At 53.8% G+C, this 23,960-nt stretch overlaps 1 protein-coding gene across 3 annotated transcripts; it reads right to left on the reverse strand.

The window, feature by feature from the left end:
* Positions 1-200: 200 nt before the first annotated feature.
* Positions 201-20,363, reverse strand: PDGFB (platelet derived growth factor subunit B). 3 transcript variants are annotated; one of them, XM_041481687.1, is made up of 8 exons: positions 20,315-20,363; positions 14,474-15,353; positions 7,994-8,090; positions 4,717-4,800; positions 4,017-4,222; positions 2,160-2,301; positions 1,585-1,754; positions 201-379 (listed from the first exon to the last, which is right to left on the reverse strand). In XM_041481687.1, the coding sequence occupies exons 2-7, from the start codon at positions 14,627-14,629 to the stop codon at positions 1,618-1,620; spliced, it is 822 nt and encodes a 273-aa protein (XP_041337621.1). In that variant the 5' UTR covers positions 14,630-15,353; positions 20,315-20,363; the 3' UTR covers positions 201-379; positions 1,585-1,617. The 3 variants fall into 3 exon arrangements, with proteins under 3 accessions (XP_041337621.1, XP_041337619.1, XP_041337618.1); XM_041481685.1 differs by lacking the exon at positions 20,315-20,363 and having other exon boundaries at positions 1,589-1,754; positions 14,474-15,371; XM_041481684.1 differs by lacking the exon at positions 20,315-20,363 and having other exon boundaries at positions 14,474-15,371.
* Positions 20,364-23,960: the final 3,597 nt, after the last annotated feature.

Consider the following 23,960-nt stretch of genomic DNA (forward strand, 5'->3'; position numbering starts at 1 on the left):
CTGTTTTTCTCCTTTTCTCGGAAGAAATTGGACCTGCTTTCCTTTTCACATTTTCCATCCTGTCCTCCATAGCAGGGAAGGAATTGTCCTGTTCTCATCGCAAGCTGTGGCTGTTGGCATTCACGCTTTTATTTGTACTTTGTTCTTTTCTCATATATATAGATATGTAGGTCATCCTTGTCCTTTTGTGTGTGTGTGTGTGTTAAACTTTAAAATTAGGCTAATAAATGAAAGGGAGGCTTTGGTGGGAGAAGGTCCACTGATGGAAAGGGAAGCACCAATTGCCGTCTGAATCAGACGTCGAGGCAGATGGACAAAGAGGAAAAGTTATCATTCCAAGGACCCCATGGGGGCTATACAGCAAATATATTAAATAAACCTGGAAGTGAAACAAAACCAGACATAGCATTAGAATATGTAACCTTTTGCCCCCTGCAACTCCCCTCCTATCCCCTTTTCTCCTCTGGAAATATTTGTGCCAAAGAGCTGGATTAGAAGCCTGGGAGGACTTTTGACCTCCTCTATTTTTTTCCCCTGAACAGCTTGAGCCAGAGCTGAGATTTGCATGGGTTTGCATCATTTTTACCCTGGGAACTTTAGGCTGGCCAGGAGAATCCTGGGATAATAAGAGCCCTCTTAGTGGCAAGCGTGGGAATCCCAGTCTCGAGACGCTCGGTGCCCCTTATCCCCAGCTCCTGAAATGTCACACATGGAAGCCTGCTGTCCCCTCTCCCAGGGTGAGGGGAAGTGAATGTGAAGTGGTGGCCCGGGCTTATTCAAGTGGCTGTAGCAGAGCTGGAACTGCTGAGCTGTGGGCCAGGGCTCTCCCTGTTAAGCTGTGTCACAGTTCAGCTCCCACCAGTCTGCACCCTGACTACTCTTTCCCTCTTTTCTGCACCTTTTCCTCTCATGGGGAACCAAGGCTTAGCCTCCTTCACTTGTACCAGTGAAATTCTTCTGATGATGAGGGAATTACTCCTGTTTACACAAGTCATGGAGAGAAGAATCAGACCCCGGCCTGACAAAGTCCAGATCTCTTGCCAGAGATTCCAGTTCTCCTTTCCCCTGGTATGACCTTTCTCATGCACATAGGCTTCCCTATAGGAGAGTGATGAACCAAAATTGTTGCTGCTTTTCAGTCTTTCTGCCAACTCAAGTAAGGAAATATGAAAGGAAAAGGGATCCCTAGAGCAACATTAATTCTCTGTTTTCAATGGAGAACCAATAGAGAAACTAGAACAGGGGTTGCTCCACAGAAGAGATGAATTACCTGGACCCCGAGGGGATTTAGGTGTAGGGAGAAGTCAGGCTTGTTCTCTGCCTGACAGGGAGGCAGGGAAAGGAGAGGGCGGGGCCTGAGAGCAAGGATGGCTGCGGCATGATCATTCCAACTTTGCAAAGAGCCTTAATTCCATAAATAGAATGCACGTGTTGGCACCCAACCTAGTTCTTCCTCCTCCTTCAACCCAGGTTTTGTCCTGCAGCAGCCCCACACTGAACGAGTGGCCAGAGGTGAGGGAAGGGTCCAAGATGCCATGTCCCAGGAGGACATCTCTCCTGAATGGAAAAGCAGCTCGCTGTTACCTGCCTTGTGCTCTGTCTCCCCTGCCAGCACTTCTATGCTATGAGGATTTCTTTCAGCACTTTCTTATCGTTGACATGCTTGTACTTCTTATGTTTCCTCTTCTGTGCCGGCGGCCGGCGCACTCGCCGCCTCTGTGAGACAGCGGCTGTGGTGAACGCCGGGGACAAGCCTGCCAAAACAGAGGGGAGAATGTCTGTACAGCCAGGGGCAGACGGCTCCTGTTGAAATATCCCTCTCCACACACTGTCAACAAAGAGCTCTGCAACAGCAGGACCACAAGGCCTCTTTCTGTTCTTCTGTTCCTTGTCCTCTGTTCTCCGCAATCTCTGCCCTCTCCCTTTTCCCACCATGCCCTTCCCCTCACCTCTCACCTTCCCCTCCTTCTTTTCCCTCCTTTTCAACCCCTTCCTGGCAGGCAGACATCCTGGGAAAAGTCCCTCAGCTGGTATAAACCAGCGAAGGCCCTTGGGATTCACTGGAGCTAGGCAGATTGAAACCAGTGGAGGTCTCTTTCCTCTCTCCCCAGCCCCTCTTCTCACACCTCCCTTCATTCTACTGAAGCCAAGATCCTTACGTCTCTGTTCACGTGGCCCGGGACGGATGTTCCTGGGGGGTGGTCGGAACACGGCTTCACACCGACACTGCACGTGGTCCTCCAAAGGCACAACGACTTTTGTGAATTTTGGCTTCCTCTGGACAAATTCGATCTTGTTCACCTATTTGCAAGAGGAAGGTAAGAAAAAGATTAGTACATCCACGGCTCCCACTCTGTAAAATTAGTCAGTGTCAGCGCACTTTAGTCCTGGCTTTCTTCCTAAAGGGTCAGAAGGCAGCTTACAGAGCCTTGTTCAAACTCAAAACCCAGACTCGAAACTCAGACTCAGGGGTGGTGTGTATGGGAGGTAATTCTGAACATGGCAGCAGAGCAGACCCAGACCAGGCAAGTTTGGATGTCTCTGGTTGGCTCCCCTGATCCTAACTATTGCCAGAGCTTAAGCAGGATGACTGGCTGGTCAGAGAGAGAAACATGGAACATGCAGGACATGCCAGCCTGTTTCTGACAGATGCCAGGCAGAGAGCTGGGGCAACCAGGATAATTCCCACAGGAACCTACAGGAAGGGCAAAAGGAGAAGAACTCAGGTCTGAAGCAAGCTAACGCAGCCTCACCAGCTCTGCTGAGGCCTGTCTGAATTTGTCTCAAGCTCTTTAATAACTCGCAGGGCTGAAGCCCTCAGCTCCTCATAGGAAAGGCGGTGCTCTGGAAATTCCCCCGGACTCTCCACCAGTGCTGACTCAGAGGGAAGACTCATTGCTCCACATCCCACCACAGGGCACAAGCTTTCTAGGGGGTCCTCCCACTCCATCAGCAGCCAGGCCTGACCCCACTCAGCTTATCTAACAGCTCTGCGGTCCCTGAAGTGCTCCACAAGCTATAAATACTCACTCTGCTGTGCATCTGGGATGGAATTCCTCTAAACCCACTGCCCCCAGCAGCATCCCTCAGCCAGTGCCAAAGCAGCCAGGCTGTTTATCTTTCCTTGAAAGCCCACTCCACACGCTTCAGACCACACGCTGCCTGCTAGACAAACACTTCCAGCCAAACAATAGAGAGACCTCTGTCCTCAAAGAAACCATTTCCAGGTCACTTTTTCAGGCTGGCTTTTGACCTCTCACTTGTTTTTTTCCAGAAAAACAACTCCTGCTCCCCCCCATTTTTTCCTCGTTCAGCCTGGCTTTTCTGAGAAAGGAATTTCCTGATGAAAAGGGCTGTGTGTGAATACAATCTCTCCCAGCCAACCTCTGCTGCCTGCCTGGGGGAGTCTCTTATGGCTCAGGCAGGGGATTAGTACGAGATGAATATTATTTTTAAATAAGCTGTCTAGGAGGAAGCTGTGAGGAGATCACTGGTAGCTGTGAGGGGAGGATCAGAGCAAGAGGTTAGCTGTCAGGTGTCTGCTGGCTGATGGAGCAGGTCAGGAGGTAACTGTGCACCGAGAAAGAGAAGCTGTTCCAGCGCACATCTTGGAAAGAAGCTACAGCAGCAGCGGGGGGATGGAGACTGACACTGCAAACCCTTCTCTTTTTGCATCAAAACCTGTCCCCGCCATGAAAGCACCCTGCTTCTTCTGCTCTAACACAGCAGTCAAGGCCGCCTCGAGCCACAGGAAGGGCCGTGGAGTGGAGCTGCAGATGGGGACGGTGCCCTGTAGCTCTGCCTGGTGACAGTCCCCAGCTGCTGGACAGCACCAGCCCTTGCAGCAGCTGGCACGGACATCACCCACGCCAGCGGCTGCCGCACGGCGTGGCCAGCGCGGAGGGGACAGATGGCTGCGTGAGCCCGGCACCTGAGACCCGCCCGTGTTTGGCTTTGGGGCACAGGGATGGCGGTGGGTGGCTGGAGGAGGGAGCAGTGGCGGGCGCGTCCCTCACCTGGACGTGCCGGACGCGGATCTGCGTGGGGCGGCACTGCACGTTGCGGTTGTTGCAGCAGCCGGAGCAGCGCTGCACCTCCACGCAGGGCGGCCACACCACGAAGTTGGCGTTGGTGCTGTCCACCATGTTGCGGGAGATTTCGAAAACCACCTCCCGTGTCTTGCACTCCGCCAGGACTGCTGTCTCTGCTGCTGCCAGAGCATCTACGGTCGGCCAAGAGAGAAAGAGGGGATGAAATGGGCTTTGCAGCTGCCACCAACCCGCCACAGCCACCTCTGGTGCAAGTGAAGGACCCCACACGGTTCTCACGTGCACAAGCACAATTGAATGCTCTTTCTCTTTCTCCCAGCCCTCCAGCTCTCTCCCTGTGCAGAGCCATGCCCTGTGGAGGAAGCCCCAGTACAGTGATGCTTCTCACTGCAGCCCAGACAGCAGATGACACCTTAGAGCAAACAAGCACCGTCGGGATTTAAGGCAGAGCAGCGCACAGAAATCCAGACTCCCTCTCCTGCCCTCCCAGGGTGAAGCACCCAGCTCCCACTCCAGGCCCAGGCCCTCATTTTTATGTCTCCACACATACAGGTGCACCGCAACCTCTACCCCTACATCTGTGTCTCAGACACATATCTGGACCACCCATAGCTGCTCCCCCGTGGCTGCTCCCCAGCAATCACAAGGTGCTAGACCCCCAGCTCACCTAGGCTTCGTCGCTCTCGAGACAGGGCCACAGGGTTTTGATCAGGCTGAGATGCATTCAGGTTCAGGCTCGAGCTGTCCTGCTCTGCAAAAGGGAAGACATGACCCAATAGCACCAGGCAGAGGCAGGAGAAGACAGCAGGCACTTGTGCTCAGATCACCAGGCAAAGTGCAGGGACATGGGATAAGCCTCGGACCCAGGACGTCATGCTAGGTGTAAATCCACAAGCAAGGTCACAGCTGTTCTGGGGCATGGACACTCTTTGCTCAGACTAAGCAGCTCAGAGCAACAAGCCTATCATGAAAGAGGGGACCCAGTCAGGTCTTGGAGAGGAAAACTCCAGCTCAAGAAAGATAAGACTCGTGTCAGGATTTTGTGGTGTTGGAGAGGAGTTGCAGAGGGATCCAGACTGGCCAGCTGAAACCAAGATAACACCAAGGAGCATCAAAGACCAGACAGAATGAGCAAAACATTTGGTATTTAACACTGAGGTGCCTTGCTGGGATGGCTTGGAACTGGGAGAGTTGGGAGGCGAGAGGGCAGGTGAAGGGGGGGATGGGTGGTAGGTGGGCTGCTTGCTTTCTGTCTCCCAGCTCACCTCACCTGCTCTAGGTTAGAGCAGTTTTATGACAGAAGAACAGAAAAATGAAGTTAAAATGACTTTCCCTCTAGACTACTCTAAGGTAAGAGGCAGGATCTGGAGGTGGTTCAGTCGGCGATGGGAGAGGAAGACCGATAGCATTCAGGCCAGCCCTGAGCGGTTCCCTCCCACCCCACTGCTTTTTCCCATAGGAAGTGCTGAATAGAGAAATGCCCATAATCCCCATGGAGCACTCCAACACGCAGCCCCTCCTGAGCTCGGGACAATGGCTGCGCTCGAAGATAGCTCCCACCCAGCCACAGCTCTTTCCTTCTCTAACCTGCTTTAGCAGCTGAAGGAAACTGAATGGACGTCAGCATCAAGGGAGCAATTTTCTTAAAGGGAATTAGGGGCCAGTGGAAGATCTCTGTTTATCAGATGTGTGGTGGAGCAGACTTCCCTTACCTATCGTGTCCCATTCCTCTTCCTCAGCCCTGCCCTAGTGCAGCCCTCTCATAAAGGGAAGCAGGGACTTCGCTCCCTGCTCAGGTCTCAAGCAGTTGCTGACCGATTTGGGGTGAGTGCACAGAGGCTGCATTCAGGAGACAGGAATCATGTGCCTGTCAATGAGCAGTCACCATCTATGTGTGAGGCGGACAGACAGACACCCTTTAAAGTGGCTGGAAAGGTGTGATCAATTCTAGGCACCATTCGTCTCGCCCCCAGGCAAACTCCCAAAATGAGAACTGGTGGATCACACTTTAGAAGGGCCTGTAGTTCTCTTTGGGCTAGAGAAGGTGTCTGGATGACTGGTTTACATGGGCAGCCACTGCTTTGTGGACAACCACAGTTAAGGAGACGACTCCCACCGCTGGGTCTGCAGCAGTGCCCAAGGTCAGGAGAGCACTATCTCAGCCCATCTGCCTCCTGGAGCTGCCTCATTCTGGCTCCTCGTGCAGCCAGCGGAGGGAAGCAGCTGTGACACACTCAGGGTACACAGACAGCACAGGGAATAGCTCCAGCCACTTTGGGATTATTTTGCTCACACACTAATTTGCTAATTCCTCACAGGGCAAGGGAATGTCAATGCTCCTCAGTCAGTACCTGGGAACAGATGAGAGGCACGGGGTGGAACAAAGAAACAGCTTCACAGCACCACTTTTTGTTTCCCTGGCCAGCCTTTCCTATCTGGGACCTGAAGTGAAACCAGTGACTCAAAGCTCTGCAGCATTCTCTCATACCCCTGGGCTTCTGGAGCCAACCAGATAAGCCCATTTTATTTCTTAATCATGAGGCTGGTTAATAGCCACAATAGAGATGTATCTGTTCCTTAGACACTGGGCCATGCCAGATTGGATGCATCTTCTCAGCTGCTCCTTGCCCACCCCTCCATCCTGTGGCATTTCCTAAATGAATGTGGGGGCTGCCTTTGGTGCACAAGTTGAGTTGATGAGAGGAGAGAAATGGGGGCAAAAAAAATAGCAACAACTGTTGACTCAAAACAAATCTGCTGAGAATCATGTCCCTCCCTCTTCTAGGTTGTCCTTCTACACCCTGGATCAGTACTGAAGACATTTGGGGTGGTGGAACCAGCACGGGACAATCCAGCAGGGCTAATTTTGGAAGTTGCCCCATTGTGTGGCTTGTGGACAAGGAGGAGGGAACTGGTGAGGGCAGGGAGCGGCCCTGGCAGTGGTGGGGAGCCTCGTCGCCTCTTTCTAAGACAAACAATAGCTGAACGCAGCTGGTGCCCTCCCCCTCGCTTTCCCCCCCTGCCCCTCCAGGGCCGTTTTGAAAGGCAGCGGGAATGCTTTTGAGACTGCGCCAGTGGTTGGACTGGCATAGGAAACAAAAGCAGGAAATTCTGTTCCCCCGTAGATAGTGTCTCGGCAAGGATTACAAAGCTCAAAACAGACAAAACACGAGAGAGAAGTCGAGCTGGGGGGGCTGGGGGACGACGGGCGGGAGCAGGGTTAGAATAGAAAGGAATTTGCTCTGAAGAGACCGTTTATAAATAAATTCCTGGGCCAGCCCAGCCGCCGTGGCGCGTGCTCCAGTTCCCACACGTGCCGACCCCTCCACGCTTCGCCGCTCCTGCTGCTCCCTGCAGTCAGCCCTGGCCAAGTGACCCCGAGGCCCTGCAGCCCCCGGAGCTCTTATCTACGGGCAGGAGGTGCAGCGACGCTACCCTGGCTTAGCCCCTGCCCCGTAGCTCACCCACGGACACGTGCTCTGCTGCTCTCCTCCAAAGGCCTCTGGGAGCCCGCGGCCTTTTGTGGATGCCAAACCTGGAAACCCACTCAGCCTTTTCCTCCTCTGTCACCCTATTTCCACCTCCCATTTTGCTGCCTCCTAAACTGATTCTTGTCCAATTCAAGCCCTACTGACTGAGCATCTCCCGGGGTGAAGAATATGGATCTCAGTTCCTTGCACTCACCTTGCCCATCTCCTGGCACCATTTTTGGAAGCCAGTGTCCAGACAGTTAGGAGATCTAAAAAAGCATCTAGTTGCCTCTAACTCCCATAAGTTTCAGGGGGACTAAGTCTGTAAACAGCCAGGTTTTGGCTCCTGAATGGTTCCTATATTTATAATGAAGTCTATTGATAGTGTGCCCACTGAAAAACAGACTATCCCCTCCCAGCCCCCCCAAAGACTTAATTAAAAATAGAGGAGTGTTTGGCGAAGAGGAGATTTACCTACGGAGTCTATCCGCAGGGCACGCTGGAGGTCACTGATGGAGCGCACTGAGCTGCCACCCAAAATCTCGTAAATGTCTTCAGGTATGGGGTCCCCCTGCCAGACGACAAAAACAAAAGAAGGGGAGAAACAAGCATTAGAGACACGATCTGCAGGTACTGGCTGTGTCATGGAGCAGGAGCAGGGAATCAAGCACTGGGGGGACATGACAGAATCAGCAAAGCACCAAGACGTGCGTTGTCTTGCGTTGGCTTTGAAACCTTGAGGGCTTTATTCCTCACAAAGACATGAACCTGAAACCTAAGCAAAAGCAAGAGACACCCTCTTGCTGCCTCTTGAAAAGTTGTCAGGACACTAAAAAAGCCCAAAAATCCCCAGGCTGTGCAGCAGAGCCCCGGACACCATGCAAGCAGCCAGCAAGGCTTCCTTCTCCGGTGGTGTATGACTTCTCCAGGTGGCTTCTCATTCCTGCTGCCTGCAGTAAAGGCGTTTTAACAGACTTCCCTTACACTATCAGATAAAACCTTCCTAATATTTCCCTCCGTTATGAAACTCCTTCACGGGCTTTGTCAGTTGTCGTGTGTATGTGCGTGTGCGAGCGCGTGTGTTTCCAAACCACAGAGGCCCAATAATATACATCATTTGCATACTCTTTTTTAAGTAAAAAAAAAAAGGCGGGGGGTGGAGATGAAGATTGACCTTCGCGGCTGAGGCTGCCCCAGCGTGAGCCCGCGGTGAAATCACAAAAGCTGCAGGGAGGTGATGGGCTGAGGAGCTGATTTGGAGGAAGAAACATATGGGAGTTTGGATGTCATTGCACACCAGCACGAAAAAACCTTAAGTAAGCAGGTTTAGCAACATCAGACAATGGGCCAAATACAGAGTTTGTGCAGGCAGGTGCAATGCCATCAGTCTCTCGGGAATTTTCTCTGGCACTAGGCTAGAGCGGGCCCCAGTGACAGCACTTAATAAGAGTACAAAGGAGTGGTGTGGGAAAGCAAGTGCTGATTAAAACATGCTTCCGAAAGACTAGAAAAAGAGACAGAGGAAAGTACTGGCCGAAGTGTTTGCTTAGCTCCCAGCTCTCTTCATTCAGAGCTACTCAAGCGGAAAAGCTGCTCTTTCAGCCGGGTGCTGGACGACGTCTGAGGCACAGCCCTCCACATGTCCCTGTAACTGAGAGGAGAGCTTGGCTTGTGTGCCTGTGAAACAGGGCAGGGATTTTCCTGTGGGTTTTTATGGACAGTTGGTGGCATGTGTGTGGTCCTCCTACTGCAGAGCTATTCCCTCCCTGCCTGCCTTCAGTGCAGAACATTTTCCTTCCGTTCACAGCAGAGAAAAGCCACCAGGCAGGTGGCTAAATGTTGGCTTTAAACCTTGAGGGCTTTGGCCCAAACCTGCAGCCACTCTTGGATGGCTGCTTGAGCCTGGCACTCTCTCACACGTGCCTGTCCTTGGCCACCCACCGTTTGCTTCCATAGCAGGACAACAGGAGTGCTCCCTCCTCAGCCCTGCCAGACCACCCTCTAATACTATAACTTTAACTGGGATGCAGTGATGTGAAGGCTGCTGCAGCCCAAGGAGGTTCAGAAACCTCCGGAAGAGAGCTGCAGAGCAGACAACATCAGAGTCCTAAACCTCCGACAGCCAGATCCACCAGACAGCTTCAGTCAGACCGTGCTTTCCTGCTCCGTTCCATCCCTGTCACTGCCACATCTCACCACAGATCTGGCTGTCCGCCTGCAGCAAAAAGCAGATATTACATCCCCAGGCATTGCTTCCTCAGTCTCTGAGGGAGGGGGAAGCAGCATCAGTGATGAATGCAGAGCGAGAGAGAGACTTGTATAATTCAGGGATCACTGAATAGCTGTGAAATGAAGATGCCTTCTGACATCTCCTGCTGCGTGAGGAAGAAAGGGACCAACAGCCCAGTGCTGGGGAGGCTCTGCAGCACTTCCCTGCCTTGTGCCACACACATTTACTGGAAGAGGGATCATTTGCAATTCCCAGTACTTGCAGTCAGAGCTCAGTGCTGGGTGGTGAAATTGCAGGCTTTCAATGTTTGCACCTGTCAGCCAAACGCGTTTGTGTACAAATGCTGCTCTGCACGGATGCCTCTGGACCTTCCTGACACTTAATACATGTAGGAAATGGAACTTTATTTTAAACTCTGGCACTTGCTGGGGGGAGAGCGTGGGCAGGTGTTACGAGACTCAGACTTGGTGACTTTGGAAGCGATCTGGGAGGTGTCACCTTGCTAACTGAGCAGGAGGAAGAGATATAAATCAGGGATTGAAAATGCAGGCCCTCAGGAGCTGTACTTCTGGTGACTGCCTGTAGCAATAAGCTCCACTCCCTGCTCACGGCAGCAGTTTTAGATGCCAATTTTTTCTTGTTGCAGATACTACCAGCATGGCTATGGTGTAACACCAGCCCACACGGCTCATAATCCTGTCCTCCTCCCCCATCTTTGTAAGGCAACTCTGCCTGTGACAACTGCAAGCCTGTGAAGCTCCTTACCTTACCCTTGTAAACCAAGGCCAAGGCTGGCCTAAGAGCAGCAACAAACCTGAGCTGAATGCCTTGTCCTTGCTCCCTCTGGGGAACAGCCATGCCTCTGGCCCCAGCCCTGTGCCTGGGAGGCTCTGAGATGGAGCACTGCACACACGCAGGCTGGGGCACTTGTGGGATGAGACACAGGGAAGCAGAGGTCCATCAATCACCTCCACCTAGTCCCATGGGGTCAGAAGGTAGAGGGGCATTGAGAGAGGTGGGATCCCCAAGAGACCAGCCCAAGCAGCTGGTGCTTTTCCTGCTCAGCAGCTCCTCTGGAGTTATTTGTCTAACACAGGTTAACAATCTCCTTTTTTAACTGTGCGGCAGATCAAAGAAGACTTTTGTCTCAATGGACTCTTGGCTGGCTGTCAAGTGCCCCAAGGCCTGGCCTCGTATTCCTGCGAGGCCCTGAATTCTTAGAAGAAAGCTTGTTCTTCTCTCCCTCCTTCTGCTCCCCGGTTCCTGACTCTGACTCTCCCCTGAGTCGCACCCCTCAATCTGCCAATCCCTTGCCGGGGACGTTCACTTCCCTTTCTTGTGCTGCTTGCTGGTGCTTGAGGGGCCATGGCACATCTGACAGAAGGCAGCAGAGCAGCTGCTGCCTGCACTGTGGCTGTTGCACTGGGGCCTCTCAGCACATCAGCTTTGCTCCCCTCCTCCCAGATGTCCAGCAGCACTGTTTGGCCACTGCAAATAAATGCAGGTGCAGCAGTTCCCCTGTTCCCGCTCTCCACACATGCACTTTCCCAAAATATGCCTTGTCCTTAGCCCCACCACCTCTTGCTCTGGAGTTTTCCCCCAACTCATGCTTTTGAGCACCAGGGATGCTGAAAGGTCCCCTTGCCATCAGAAGCTGCCGAGCTGGTGCAGGGAATAGGCAGTGTTGTGGTCTGCACGCTCTGGCCAGGGTTTCACAGTCTTGCCTGAAGGTGTGTCTCTTGCTAGGTACAGAGGAGGAGGAGGAGGGAGCAAAGATTGTGCAACCAGCAGGGAAGGAAGACCCTCAGGGCTCAAAGAAGTCAGACAGGGATACTCCCAAGGTTAGGACTCCTCCAGTTCCTTTTTCCAAGCTGGTGTGACTGCACACAGAAGGACAGAATGGTGTCAGCAGCACCAGTTTGTGAAGGGCAGGGAAGCACCCACCTATTTGCTCCTCTGCTCAGGAAAGGAGGACTTTCTGAGCACCTCCACACCGACCATGGCAAGGGATCAGGTGATCAGCCAGGCAAAAACCCCAAACAAACAGCATTTTTTAATTCCCTCTGAAGCTGATGTGTGGACCCTGAGGGGAGACTCCACCGCATTCCCTGGCAGAAGGCAAGACCAGCAGCACCTGCTGCCCGCGCTCCCCCAGCACAGGGCTTCCACCCTTCCAGCACCTCTCCTGGCTACAGGGGGACCCTGACAAGCGCCTGCCAGAGCGCTCTGCAGCAGGTACAACCCTCTCCACGTGAACCTCTTCCACCTGGAGCCGCGGTTTATGTTTCCCCCCCTTAAAATAATCAAACAACGTTTGATCTAGTCCGTGTTCCTAAAATACAGCCAAACCTACCCACCCTTTTTCCATTTCAAGGGGGACTCCACTGCTCCTCCACACTCCCCCCACACCTCCCCTGCAAGGACTGGAGGCATTTCCACTCCCGGGGCTGGTTGTGTACCAGCAGCACTGGAAACAGCGCAGGAGCCCTGTCATTCCCTCCTGCTGCTGCACATCAGCTGACAGTGAGAGGGAGGCAGGGACGACTCGCCTGGCTCCTTCCACAAGCTCACCCCAGACGTGTCATCCATCCCAGCTTCCACTGCTTTGTCCTTGTCACTGCCTCGTGCTAGGAGGACTAGGGAAGAACGCTGGAGCCTTGCAGCAGAAAGAGGCAGTGGGGAGCTGGGTCGAGGCTATAGGCAAGCGCCCAGCCGCACCCCATTCCTTGGGAATTCCAGAAAGTGCTGCCAGTGGGGCTTCACCCCGGCACAACCACGGCTGGCTCAGCCCATCTCTGTAAATGTTGCAAGGCAACTATTACAGCCCGTGGGGCAAATGCAAATAGGTTTAGCATCCTCGCTTCCCAACTGGCAAATACCTTCCCGCTGAGGCTTGCACTCCCTCCGGCTGGAAGAGCTCCAGGGCTCTCCAGCTCCAGATGGGTGTGATCAAAGAGGGAGAGGGACTCAGGAGGCTCCATCTCTTTGCTCAGGGCCTCTGATGATCTGGGGAGCTACTGCTCCTCATGCATTTTCTCCGGCACGGCTGGGGAGGAGCTGCGAGGCCATGCAGAGGATGACTCTGGCTCAGCAGCCTGGTGGGAGCTGTGCTGTCTGTGCCTGGTGCAGAGGGTGCAACACGCTGCCCGCAAAGTAACCGTGAGCACTGGCTGCAGGCTGAAGCATCTACCCAAGCAGAAACCTTCTTGGTGCTCCTGTCATACAGTGACAAATACCACAATTCCTCCCATGAAACCTCGGGCCAGAATTACCAAACTCTAACTCTACTAGGCTGTCACAGAGGTGTGCAGTATTTCAATCTGATTACGGCAACTGAGTAACAGCGACTTGGGATCAGACCCTTCCATCTTCACCCTTCCCCAGTGCCAACCCTATCTGATGTTTTGTGCTGCATGGGAGAAAGAGATCTGAGCCATCCACGGAGGAAATACCATCCTCTGCCCAAAACAAGCATGACCACTGGGTAGCCCACAGCTCTAACTGCTTCCTTTTGCGGCTGGGGCAAGGGCGACACGGGCCCACAGTGAGGTGACGTGATGCTTTGCACCCAGCCTCTTCTTTGCCATCTCATGAGGGGTGCACCCACTTATCCTGCCCAAAAATGAGGAAGGAAAAGAGAAAAATGATGCAAAGAAGGGAAAGTTTTGGTGGAAGGATATTTCCTGCCCCTGACAATCAAGCTGCAGATCCAACCCACAGTTTTGCCATCTTGGGCAGAGCTGAAGTGGGAACCCAGCACTGTGTGGGAATGTTAGGGGCTTTCTGCTCCCCTTAATCTGCATGCAATCAGATGATGAACTGCGACAGCAGAGGTCAAAGGATTTGGGGGTTTGGGGCTCCTTTTCCTCAACCAGGGCTGGGAGGAGGCTTCAATTTCCACGCAGGGAAACCGAAGTGGGTTGGGGCATTTGTTCAAATCCACCACCCAGCCCTTACCCTCTGCTCAGCTTCTTCCTAAGCAGCACGTTCAGGACTGCTGGGCACGATGTTTGCATGACTGTGGAAGCCCAGCAGACACTCACCTCCTGCCCCTTCCCCTAGCCGGGCACACACCTTGCTGAATAACCATGCCACTCGGTGTGCCTCTACTGGCACCGTTCCCTTCCTCCCGCTTTCCAAAGCCCCACGCCCTTTCTCCACTGCCCCCTGGCAGTGCCAGGGTGGATTTCACACCGTGCGTTATTCCAGAGGTGTCAAGAGGGCCCCGGTCCCTGCTGCACCCGCACTGCCGTGATGCCAAAATCACGGGGTGAGGTGAGAAGCTCGAGGGAGCTGGCACCCGCCCCGGGGTGACAGCCCTGGGCGAGGCAGGGCAGGAAGCTGCGGGTTCCCCGGGGCTCGCCAGCAGCATCCCTGCGCCCACATTAACCGGGGCCGCTCCAGCCTGGTCTCCCCTGCCCCTGCGGCCGGGGACAGACACGGGGGTGGGTGTATTCCCAGGCGAGCCCCCCTCGGCGGGCCCGTCCCGACGGGAGCGCCCACTCCAGAGGGGTGCTCACTCCAGAGAGGTGCTCGCTCCAGAGGGGTGCCCGCTCCAGAGGGGTGTTCACTCCAGGGGGGTGCTCACTCCAGAGGGGTGCCCGCTCCGGAGGGGTGCCCGCTCTGCGCCCGCCGCACCTGCGGGCCGGAGCGGCCGGCGGCTCTCGCCCAGCGCGGGGCTGGCAGCTCGGCAGCACCGCCCGCTGCCCGCGGCGGAAACTCACCTCCATGCGGGCCAGGGGCAGCGAGAGGATGAACGCGAAGACCACGCCGAAATTCATCCCGACTCCAGGCCCCGCCGGCTGCGGGCACATGGACGGCGAGCCCCGGGAGGGAAGCGCTTCCCGCAGAGAGCCCCGCGGCCGCCCGGCCTCAGGCATCGAGGGCGCTGCGCGTTCCCATGTCCCCTGCCAGCCGGGAGGAGGTGGGAGAGTCGCAGGAGCCCTTGGAAGAGGACGTGGAGGAGGTGGTGGTGGTGGTGAGGGGAGACAGAAGTAATTCTCGGTGACTCGCCTGCCTCTGCGCTATCTCATAAGCCCGGTGGGAAAAAAATGCAGTCCCTCGGAATTATACACATCCAGAGTCTGGGTCTCCCTTGCCGCAAGGGATGCTTCAGTGGTGCCTTTGGCTAGGTGGTCCACATGCTATTCTTCCTCTTGGTTTTCTTCCCTTTAAAAAAATTGTGTATCTGTAAAAGCTCTTACATGCAGGTAACAATGTCTCAATGTTCTTAAAAGAAAGTGCACAGAATAGTAACTAAAAGGAAAAAAAAAACTTTTCCAAAGTTTGGTGTGCAATCCAAATAATGAAATCTTCTTCCTTAAGTTGTCCTCTTCTTAAAATGCTCCTTTCCTTCCTTTTTGCCGCTTGCTTTTTAGAGAAAAGTTGCCAGTGTGCACTGAATTTCTTCCCCTTACATTAGATTCTGGCTCGGGTGCCTTCTCCTTCCAAGTGCTGGCAGTTTGCTCGGACGGGAGGTTTGCTTTGGGTTTGGAGACAGGTGAGAGCAAATGTTTTTGCTCTGGGTTGTGAGTGTGTGTTTGTGTGCGTGCGCTGAGCCTTGACAAGCCTCAAAGTGGAGCCACTGATGCTGCCTCCCGCACTCTGTTGCAACAAGAAAGGAAAAACAAAAAAAAAAAACAAAAAAAAAAAAAAAAAAAAAAAAAAAAAAAAAAAAGGCAGAAAAGGTAAAATTGCAGGAGAGGCGAGTGAGCCGACAGGTCTTTATTTTCTGCGAGCTGCAAGAGAGACTAAGCTGGCACTCGGGGCTGCGCCTTTTATGAAGGAGAGGAGATGGGTGGAGCATAACTTGCCATCCTCCTCTTTGGCTGGGTATCAAGGAACAAATCTAGTGAGGGAGTAGCAGCTCATTGCTGACAAAATAAAAAGTGTGTTAATTTAAATGATAAATTAATTAAAAATGACTAATGCTGCAGCAACCTGTATAATGTGGCTTTAATATCGCGTGAGGAATGGGGACAGAAATTCCTGCCTCCTCGGCAGGAGATAAGAAGAGAGGAGTTCCCGGCACGGTAGTTTGTTATTTTTTTTGGCCCCAGTTTCTCGCTGTTTCAGTCTGGAGCCCATTCCTCTAAGCTGCACTCGCTGCCTTCCCTGCCCTGCTACACCACTAGCTCCAGGAAGAGAGATGACTTTAATATCTCACATCTCTTTGTGTGCAGGGGAAAAAAAGAAGCCAGAGAAATTTACACGTCGCTATAAGACAAGCTGGTGTTGCTCGTGGCACCCGGAGGTATTTTGCTGCATGATTATCTCCACGATGTAATAAACATCTGAAGGGAAATTAAGCCAGCAGATATTTGCTGTGGGGGGACAGGGATGGGGAGGGGAAGGCTGCTAACAGGTGAGTTCAAGAAAGAGTCATATCCTATTGAAAAAAACACCCTCTCCCAGTGATCTCCCGGCGCCGGCTCGCACGCTCGCAAAGCGCACTCCAGGCACGACCAGGAGGGATCTCTGCACCATCTTTGTGCAGGCTCGCATCCACCGAGACATTCCTGCACCGTCATGCACCGCAGGCGCTCGCTCGCTCGGCAGGCGCTCGCTCTGAATCCCAAGCATCTCCCCTGCTTTTCCTATGCTACGCACACGCTTCTGCTCGAGCCGCTCGCATGCACAGCTACGTGCAAATTTTGTCTCATTCACACATCCCTGGGCATCCATGTGTTCTCCTTCAGTCTCCCCCTCTCTCTCCCCTTCTCACATACATACACCCACTGGCGTACCGGTGGCCTCATCTCACAGCATCACACATGCTCCCTTAGACTCCCTGGGTGCCTGTAAGTCTCCTGCAGCCAAGCCTCCCTAAAACACACGGTCTCGCACCAGCACTCCCATATGCACCCTCCAAAGTGCCCGGGTGCAGGAGGAGCAGCCACTGGAACTGAGCAGCAGGCAGCCCCCCAAATGCTCCTCTGCAGCAGGCACCTGACAGCACATCCCAGCTTGGCTAGCTATGCCCCTGAACCTGGTTTTGGTCTCATGGATTTGGGTGTTGGTCAGGAAGCACAGGGATGCAAGGAATACTGGGGGTCCTCCATACAGCTAGCTTAAAATAGGCTGGGTGCTCTGGGGCAGCACGTCAAGGTGCTCTTGGGTCACAAGGGATCACCTTCACTCACCCTAACCCAGCAGAAGAGTGGGCAGATTTCTCCCCAGGTGAGGAGTTGGTCAGAGCTGTGTCATCTCCAGAGCCTGGGCCATCTGAGGTGCATGAGTGCAGGGATAAGGAGGGTCCTGGGACTCCCTCAAACCGAGTCTCAAGTGGCTCAGTTCCAATATTGGAGCTCAAGGGGGGAGGAAGTAGAAATGCAAGGCATACCTTTGCTGAGTTCCACCGCCAGAGACCTTAACAAGACTTTATCTTAGATGCTCCAGCCATGATAGCCCTGTCCCACCCCAAATTCCTCAGGACACTCTTAGAATTCCCCTCATTCTCCATCCTGGCCCGCCAGCAGGTACCAGCTATTTCAAGTGATGGTAATGGAGCTGCAACCCTGGGTGCTGAAACACCTTTAGAAATCTGTAGAGGGCTTCAAACAAATGGTTTTAAAAGGGCCTCAGTCCATTTCACCTCTTTCCAAACAGCACCAGCCAAAGAAACGCTGTAGCCTTGGGCTCCTTAGCAGTCAGCAAGGGGAAAGGTGAGCATTTGAGAAGTCCTTCTATCTCTGTAGAGGGCTCTGGGGACAGCTGGGTCCTGAATTTTCATGACCTCGTTACGTATTTAAGGTTCCCAAGGGGTCAGTGGAGGCCCAGGTGCCTTTTGAGGATCTCTGCCCCCAAATAAGCTGGCGTGGCTCCACCACCTTCATGCCACCTGTGTGGGGAGTCCCCCACGCTGTAGTGGCTTCCTGGCCAGGACAGAACAGCCTGCGTGTGGGAGGGCTGATCAAATTCCTCAGCAGAGAGAGATATTGCTGCCAGAGAGGAGAAGGTCTCAGCAGAAAGCTAGCAGGGACTGCTGCAAATTTCTCACTTGGTAGCAACAAGAGCTGCTGCAGGGCCTGATTTTGGGGGAGATATGGGTGGTGTGCTTTTTTTTTTTTTTTTTTTTTTTTTTTTTTTTTTTTTAATATCCGGCTCTATTACATGCTAGATGGGATAGAAATAGAGTTATTTATTTTCATGTGGATGATGCTGGGCAGTTTTTAGAAGCTCGACATCAGAAACAAAAAGCTAATCCCTGTTGAACCTCCAGACAGCAAGGAAGAGGATGTTTGGAATTTGACTAATCATCTACCTATGACCCTGCCTGGAAATAGAGCAAAATGATACTCAAGCTGCTCAGGCTTCAGCAGTTTTTCTGTTTTTCAGATAGGGACAGATTTTTCTCTAGTGATGTCTTTAGGCTGGCTGGGTCAGTCTCACTGGCACTGAGCTTGATGGGGTGCATGCACCTACAACTGCTGTGCCTTGAGCCTGCTGTGGGGGCTCCCTTGATTCTCTTACTGCTGTGAAAATAGTTTGGCATCTGTCCCACAAACCCCTAAAACTAATGGGGATAACTGGATCTCCCTCTCACCTGGCCTGTGGGGCTACTGGTGTCCCAGATGTCACCAGGGCATATATTGGGGAGGTATTCTGAGGCTACCTGAAGCATCTGGACCATAAAAATGTCCCATTAGAGCACCATGACTTGACAAGATCTGGTTGCAACTGTGCTAGCTGGCAATGGCCCCGTAGACAAACCACAACAAAACAAGGTTTCCTAAGAGCCTGCACCAGGATTTCTTATTAAAACACTTTCACCACCGCTACAGCTCTCAAACCTGCAAACAGCTGAACTCACCTCCCTGGTTATTCTCTTATCACTAGGGAGGAGAGCAACACGTGTCTGAGGACAATAGGCAGTTCCTTGCTGCAAGGCTGCTCTCCCCTCATCTCGTGTTGACGGAAAAAATGATCGGACTAGCCACCATCCACAGCAGCGTGAAGTGAGGGGTGACTTTTTTTTTTTTTTTAATTTATTACCCTTTTTTTCAGAGGGGGTAGGTAGAGAATTATGAAACAACAGGAAGAAAAACAGGGCTTACAATGGAAAGCAAGACTCAGTCTGAACAGCTGAGGTGTCTCAGCCTCTCCATGATGAGTCCTATTTTGAAAACAATCAATGGAAAGAAATTAGGAGGTGTTGACAGCCAACGTGTAGTCAGCCCGCCCACTCAAGGTATCTAAGCTAGGTGTTGCTGCTGCTCCGGTCTCGGAGTTCAGGAGCAGGATGAGCAATCCCTGCGCCTACGCCGTGGGGCTGCCGCAGCCGTCAATGGCAGGGGGACAAACGAGGCACCCGGAGCAGGTTCTACACCTCCTTTACACCCGGAGATCCCTTCTGTGGGCCAGCTGGTTTTACACCGCAGCCCCCGGCTGAGTGGGGCTTATCCCGACTATCCCAGGGGATAGGGCAGGGTTCTTGCAGGTGGCTCACGCTGTGTTCCACAGCCTTTGCCCCAGAGGTGCTGACATGCGAGCTGCCCGACTTCCTAAGGACTGAGTCCGGTTTGATGGAGGAGGGAGACCAAAGGAAGGAGACGGAGACAAGCAAGGAGCTCGGTGTTCGTATTTGAGGCTGGAGAAAGGCAGAGCCTCAGGGTACACAGGGCTTGCATAATTTGCCTTCCCGCCCCTGGCACTGGCAGGGAAAATGCTTTCCAAGGATGAGTAAAACCCTGACAGAGCCAGCGGCTCCAGGGGAAAGGGAAGGTGTCACCTGGGGAGCAGGCGTTTGATGGGACCTGCCAGGCTTTCCCTGGGAACCACCCCCTCTGCCTGTCTCTCTCGTCAGAGGGATTCCCCCAGCCCCTCACCACCGCCCTCATCTCACCCGTTCCTGGCAGGAGCCTGGCAGAGAGGAGAGGACGGGGAAGGGGGACGGGGACAAGCACGCAGACACATGCAGAGGGCAGAGCCCAGCCCCTGACAGCGGCAGAGGGAGAGGGCTCGTGTCGGCTGTGCCTTCCTGCCCCGTGCTTTGAGATGATGAGAAGGCAAAGGCATTTCACATCTCTGCGGATGTGCAGCTCGAGCAGGATTCAAAGAGAAAAGGCAAGGCTGGGGGGCACTGATTTCCCAGCACTTTCCCGTGTGCACACATGCTCCTGCATCAAGTGGGGAGGAGGGGATGCAGCCTTCTCTGATCATACTGCCATATATTTCTCCCCCACCCCAACCCCCAAGTTTAGGGTAGAAGGGAACAATTTCCTTACACTGGCAACCATCCATTATGTCTATGGATCTGCTCCCCACCCCATTCCCCCTCTCTTTCCTGTTTTGATGAAAGGAAAAAATGTTCTTCTTTCCTTCTTTATTTTTCCAGACTGGTGAATAGCACTCGAAAGGAATTTCTCTCCCTCCCCCCTTCCCCTCTCCCAGTATAATAAATATATACGTATGTGTGTGAATACACCACACATCGCAGGTCATCTGTTGTTTTTCAACAGGCATATACTATTTTTGTTTCCAAATTGATTAGGTGGGCAGCGGTCCCCTTTCCACTGACACCACCCCAAACACTGCTTCCCCTGCCCTCGCCCTCTGCCACTCACCACGTCCCCATCCTTTGCCCCCGGCTCCGCAGCGAGCGGCGGTGGCGGCGGCAGCAGCGAGAAGGAAGCTTTGCTGAGCTGGAGTAAAAATAGCCCCAGCAGTTACTCAGCTCAGAACGTAACATGACTCATGTGAAACGAAGATGAGGGTCGAAAACCAAAAGCAAGCGGCTCTCCCCCCCCCGGCCCCCGCCACCTGCTGTTGCTGCTCACGTCACAGAGCAAAACCCACTGCAAGTGCTCCTCGCTGGGGGCCAGGGCATCAGCCAAGACGGAAAGCCCCGCTTGTGCTACCTGCAGGGACTGCTCCTCTTGCCTGCACCCATCTGGTGGTACTGACACCAGCAGCAGGCGGGTTTGGTGATGCTGCAGCCGACTTTCAGCTCGTTTAACCTCCCTTAAGCTGCGGACCCTGAGCAAAACTGAGAGCCCTGAGCAAAACTGACATCCCGCTGACCCAGCGGGACCAAGCACTCCGCAGCAGCACCCCTGTACCAGCAGCACAACAGCACAAGTGCAGCCAGGCACCCCGGTTTGCTGCGCCTGCCGTGGCCTGAGCCTGGAGGGACCAGCGAGGTCGTGCCCACCCTGCACCCCGCTGCTGTCACGGGCAGGGTCCCCCCGTGCCGTGTGGGGGACCACTCGCTGCCGGGGCGGCGGGAGAGCAGCGCGCCTGGCCTGGCAGGAGGCAGGGCGCCGCTATCTCCTGGCCTGTGTAATAAAGGAGGGAGTTTAAAAATAGACTTTGAGCTGCAATGCCGGAAAGGCAGCGAGACGTATAGAGCGGGCGTGTGTTTATCCTGCACGCCCTGTGCCCGACGCCCCGCTGCCGCGGCACCTGCCCCAGAGCAGGGGCACCGCTCGCTGTGCCCGCCTGGCCTGAGGGTGCTGGGCTCGGGACAGCCCTGAGCTCTGCCCACGGCTGCCAGAGCTGCTCACAGGTGCCCACCCACCACCCCACGCCAAAGCCGTTTGGAAATGTGGGACATGCACCTCTCCCCCGTGGCAGAGCAGCACGATGTGTGGCTCCTCCACCCCCGTATATCCAGACAAAGTGGCATCTCTCAGGACAAAGCCTTTCAATAGATCCCCTGCCCTCTGCCCTCTCCTGAACAATGAGAAATCAAGGAATATTGTCCGAGCTGAATAAAAAGATCTAAATTTAGAGTGTCTGATGTGTTCTTGGTTTCCTGCCATAACTCCCCTCCTCCCCGTCCTCCCTCTTCATTGCTTGCTTAGCCTTATGCACAGAAAGGTTTCTGATGGGGTGAGATCACCACCAAGACCCTGTCTCCCCAGTGATGAGACAGAGGGGAATTCCAAGTTTGACTCTAGTCTCTGTTTTTGTAAGACAGGGAGGAGGGGAGCGCACTGGTTTTTTCCTCACCAGCTTAGATGTGCAGAAAAGGGAGGGAAACCTAAGATCAGGAGAGAGGAAACTTTCTCTCCCACCTCAGCCTCCTCATGTCATGGCCCTGACCTGCCCCGAGCACTGTCCATATGTTTCCATCTGCTCATGGCATCCTCTCCCACGGCTCTGCCATGGCAATCCTCGCAGCCCCTGTGCTGTTCCAGCCCAAAAGCTCAAGCATGTAGGACCCTCACTGTCCTCCCACTTTCTCCAAGTGGGCCTGGCCAGAAGCAAGAAGCTCAGAAAGAACAAATAAAAGCAGAAAAAAGCCTGAGACAACCCCCACAAATGCCCAGAGGGGAGGGAGAGGAGGGGTGTTATCCAGCAATGTACTCCCGATGTTTAAACAAGGGACTCCCCTGGGTTCCTGCCTGATAAGTCTGGGGGTCAGGGGAATCTATTCATTTGTTTTCTTTTTTAAACAAAAAGGCCTTCCCACAACCACAGCGAGGAGGGAGCCAACACCTCTTGACAAACAGTCATGTCTTAAGTGCACACATGGGAATCCTTTCAGCCTTGCTCCTGGAGAGGAAAAAAGCCTAGGCTGCGTACTGACCACATTGCTCGGTGTCAGTGGAAAGGGAAGCATGGGCCAGCTGCATTTTCTGCACAAAGATGGACAACTGAAGCTTGCCAGCATGTCTGTGGGGTGTCTGGAGGTCCAGAGATCTTTTCCAACAGTGGAATCCAGGCAGGTGGGCCGGGACACTGACTCAAAAGCAAGGAAAACTTTTCTCACCCTCCTCTGGCTGCAAACAGTGTCTCCCAAGAGCTTCCTCTGACCCTCCCCAGCTTGGTCACTGAGTTGACAAGCAGGTGGAACGGGACTTTGAGGCCAGCCAGGCCCTCCCTGCTTTGCTCTCTTTCCCTGGCAGCATAATGTGTCTGGGAGGATTATGAGTCTTTTTTATTACTGTTATTGCTAATTTCCCTTTTGCCAAGCATTCAGGGACGGGGTCTTCGGAATGACAGCACACGGAGTGTGCCAGAGCGACTGCTGGGACAGGAGAGGGGAAAGAGAAGGAGCAGCACTTGGTGCTCACAGGGAAGGGGAGAGCAGCCACGGCCCAGCCAGCGCAGTGTGAGCTGCAGAGAAGCCAAGCAGGGCAGAGAGAAATGCTCCCCTTGCTTCCCTCTCAGAAAGAGTGAGCAGCACAGGGGGCTCAGGATGTGAGAGGGAGAGCTGGGACCCCTTTGCTGCTGGAGACTGAGTTTAGTGCCCATTCCCAGCTCGGAGGGATTGGCAGTGCTGGAGGCTGGGGAATGGAAAAGTTCAGGTCTCCAGTTCCATGTGCAGCTGCTGCCAGAAAGCATCAGACTAATGGATGCAGCAGGGTGGGAAGGGAAAATCCAGCATCAAGGCCCCTGAGAGGAGGCTTCCTACCATGGTCTGGCTTGTCACCAGCAAGAAGAGGGCTGTTCCACAAGAGGGGACATTCCAGGTGTGACCCCTGCTCCAGGTATAGTTCAACATCTAAGCAGAGAGAGATGAGGCTGGAGATGAGCACACACAGCAGGTGTTGAGTCTGTCTGGGAAAACTGGTCAGGAAGCCAGGACAGCCAGGGACAGGAACAGGCATGGATGTGCCTCCAACACAGCTGGGCTAAATGGAGCGTAACATCAAGGTGTGCTCTCACACCTCGTGGAGGTCTGGGCTCCGTGGATGGCTCCTTGGGAAATGTTGGATAACACACAGCAGGGTCATGGAACTGGGCGAGGATGGTGGCACAGGACCAGTTTAAGGTCACAGGGCAAGGACAGGGAACTTGGAGCCAGGTGGGGATCATAACTTGGAAGCAGTGCAGGCACATGAATGTGCTTCAGAGACCCAGAGATGAAAAAAGGCTCCCAGAGGCAGGCAGACATGGGGAGGGGTGCCAAGGCTCCATTGTGGAGAGCCAGGGAGTGGGAGGGGACGTGGGAAAACCAGTGTTGAGAAGCCATAGGGACAGAAAAAGAGGTGCAGTAGTACCCTGAGGTCACTGGGGAAGCAGTGGGGTGCAAGGTCCATGGCCTTCCCCCAAAAGGAGGTGTGGGTCCAGTCACACCTAGCCCAGGAGCAGGATCCAGCACAGCCTGGGACTGAGGAGAGCTCAGCACAACCCCAGCCTGGTCCCACAGGTGTCAGCACCACCAAGGTGACAACAGGCACAAATTCCAGTCCCAGACTTAGACAAGTGAAGATACTGTCAGGAGCAGCAGGAGACAGGGCTGCAGACAGGGCTGCAGGCAGG

This window comes from Pyrgilauda ruficollis, unplaced genomic scaffold, assembly GCF_017590135.1.
Source record: "Pyrgilauda ruficollis isolate IOZ18807 unplaced genomic scaffold, ASM1759013v1 scaffold56, whole genome shotgun sequence".
Classification (NCBI taxonomy): Eukaryota; Metazoa; Chordata; class Aves; order Passeriformes; family Passeridae; genus Pyrgilauda; species Pyrgilauda ruficollis.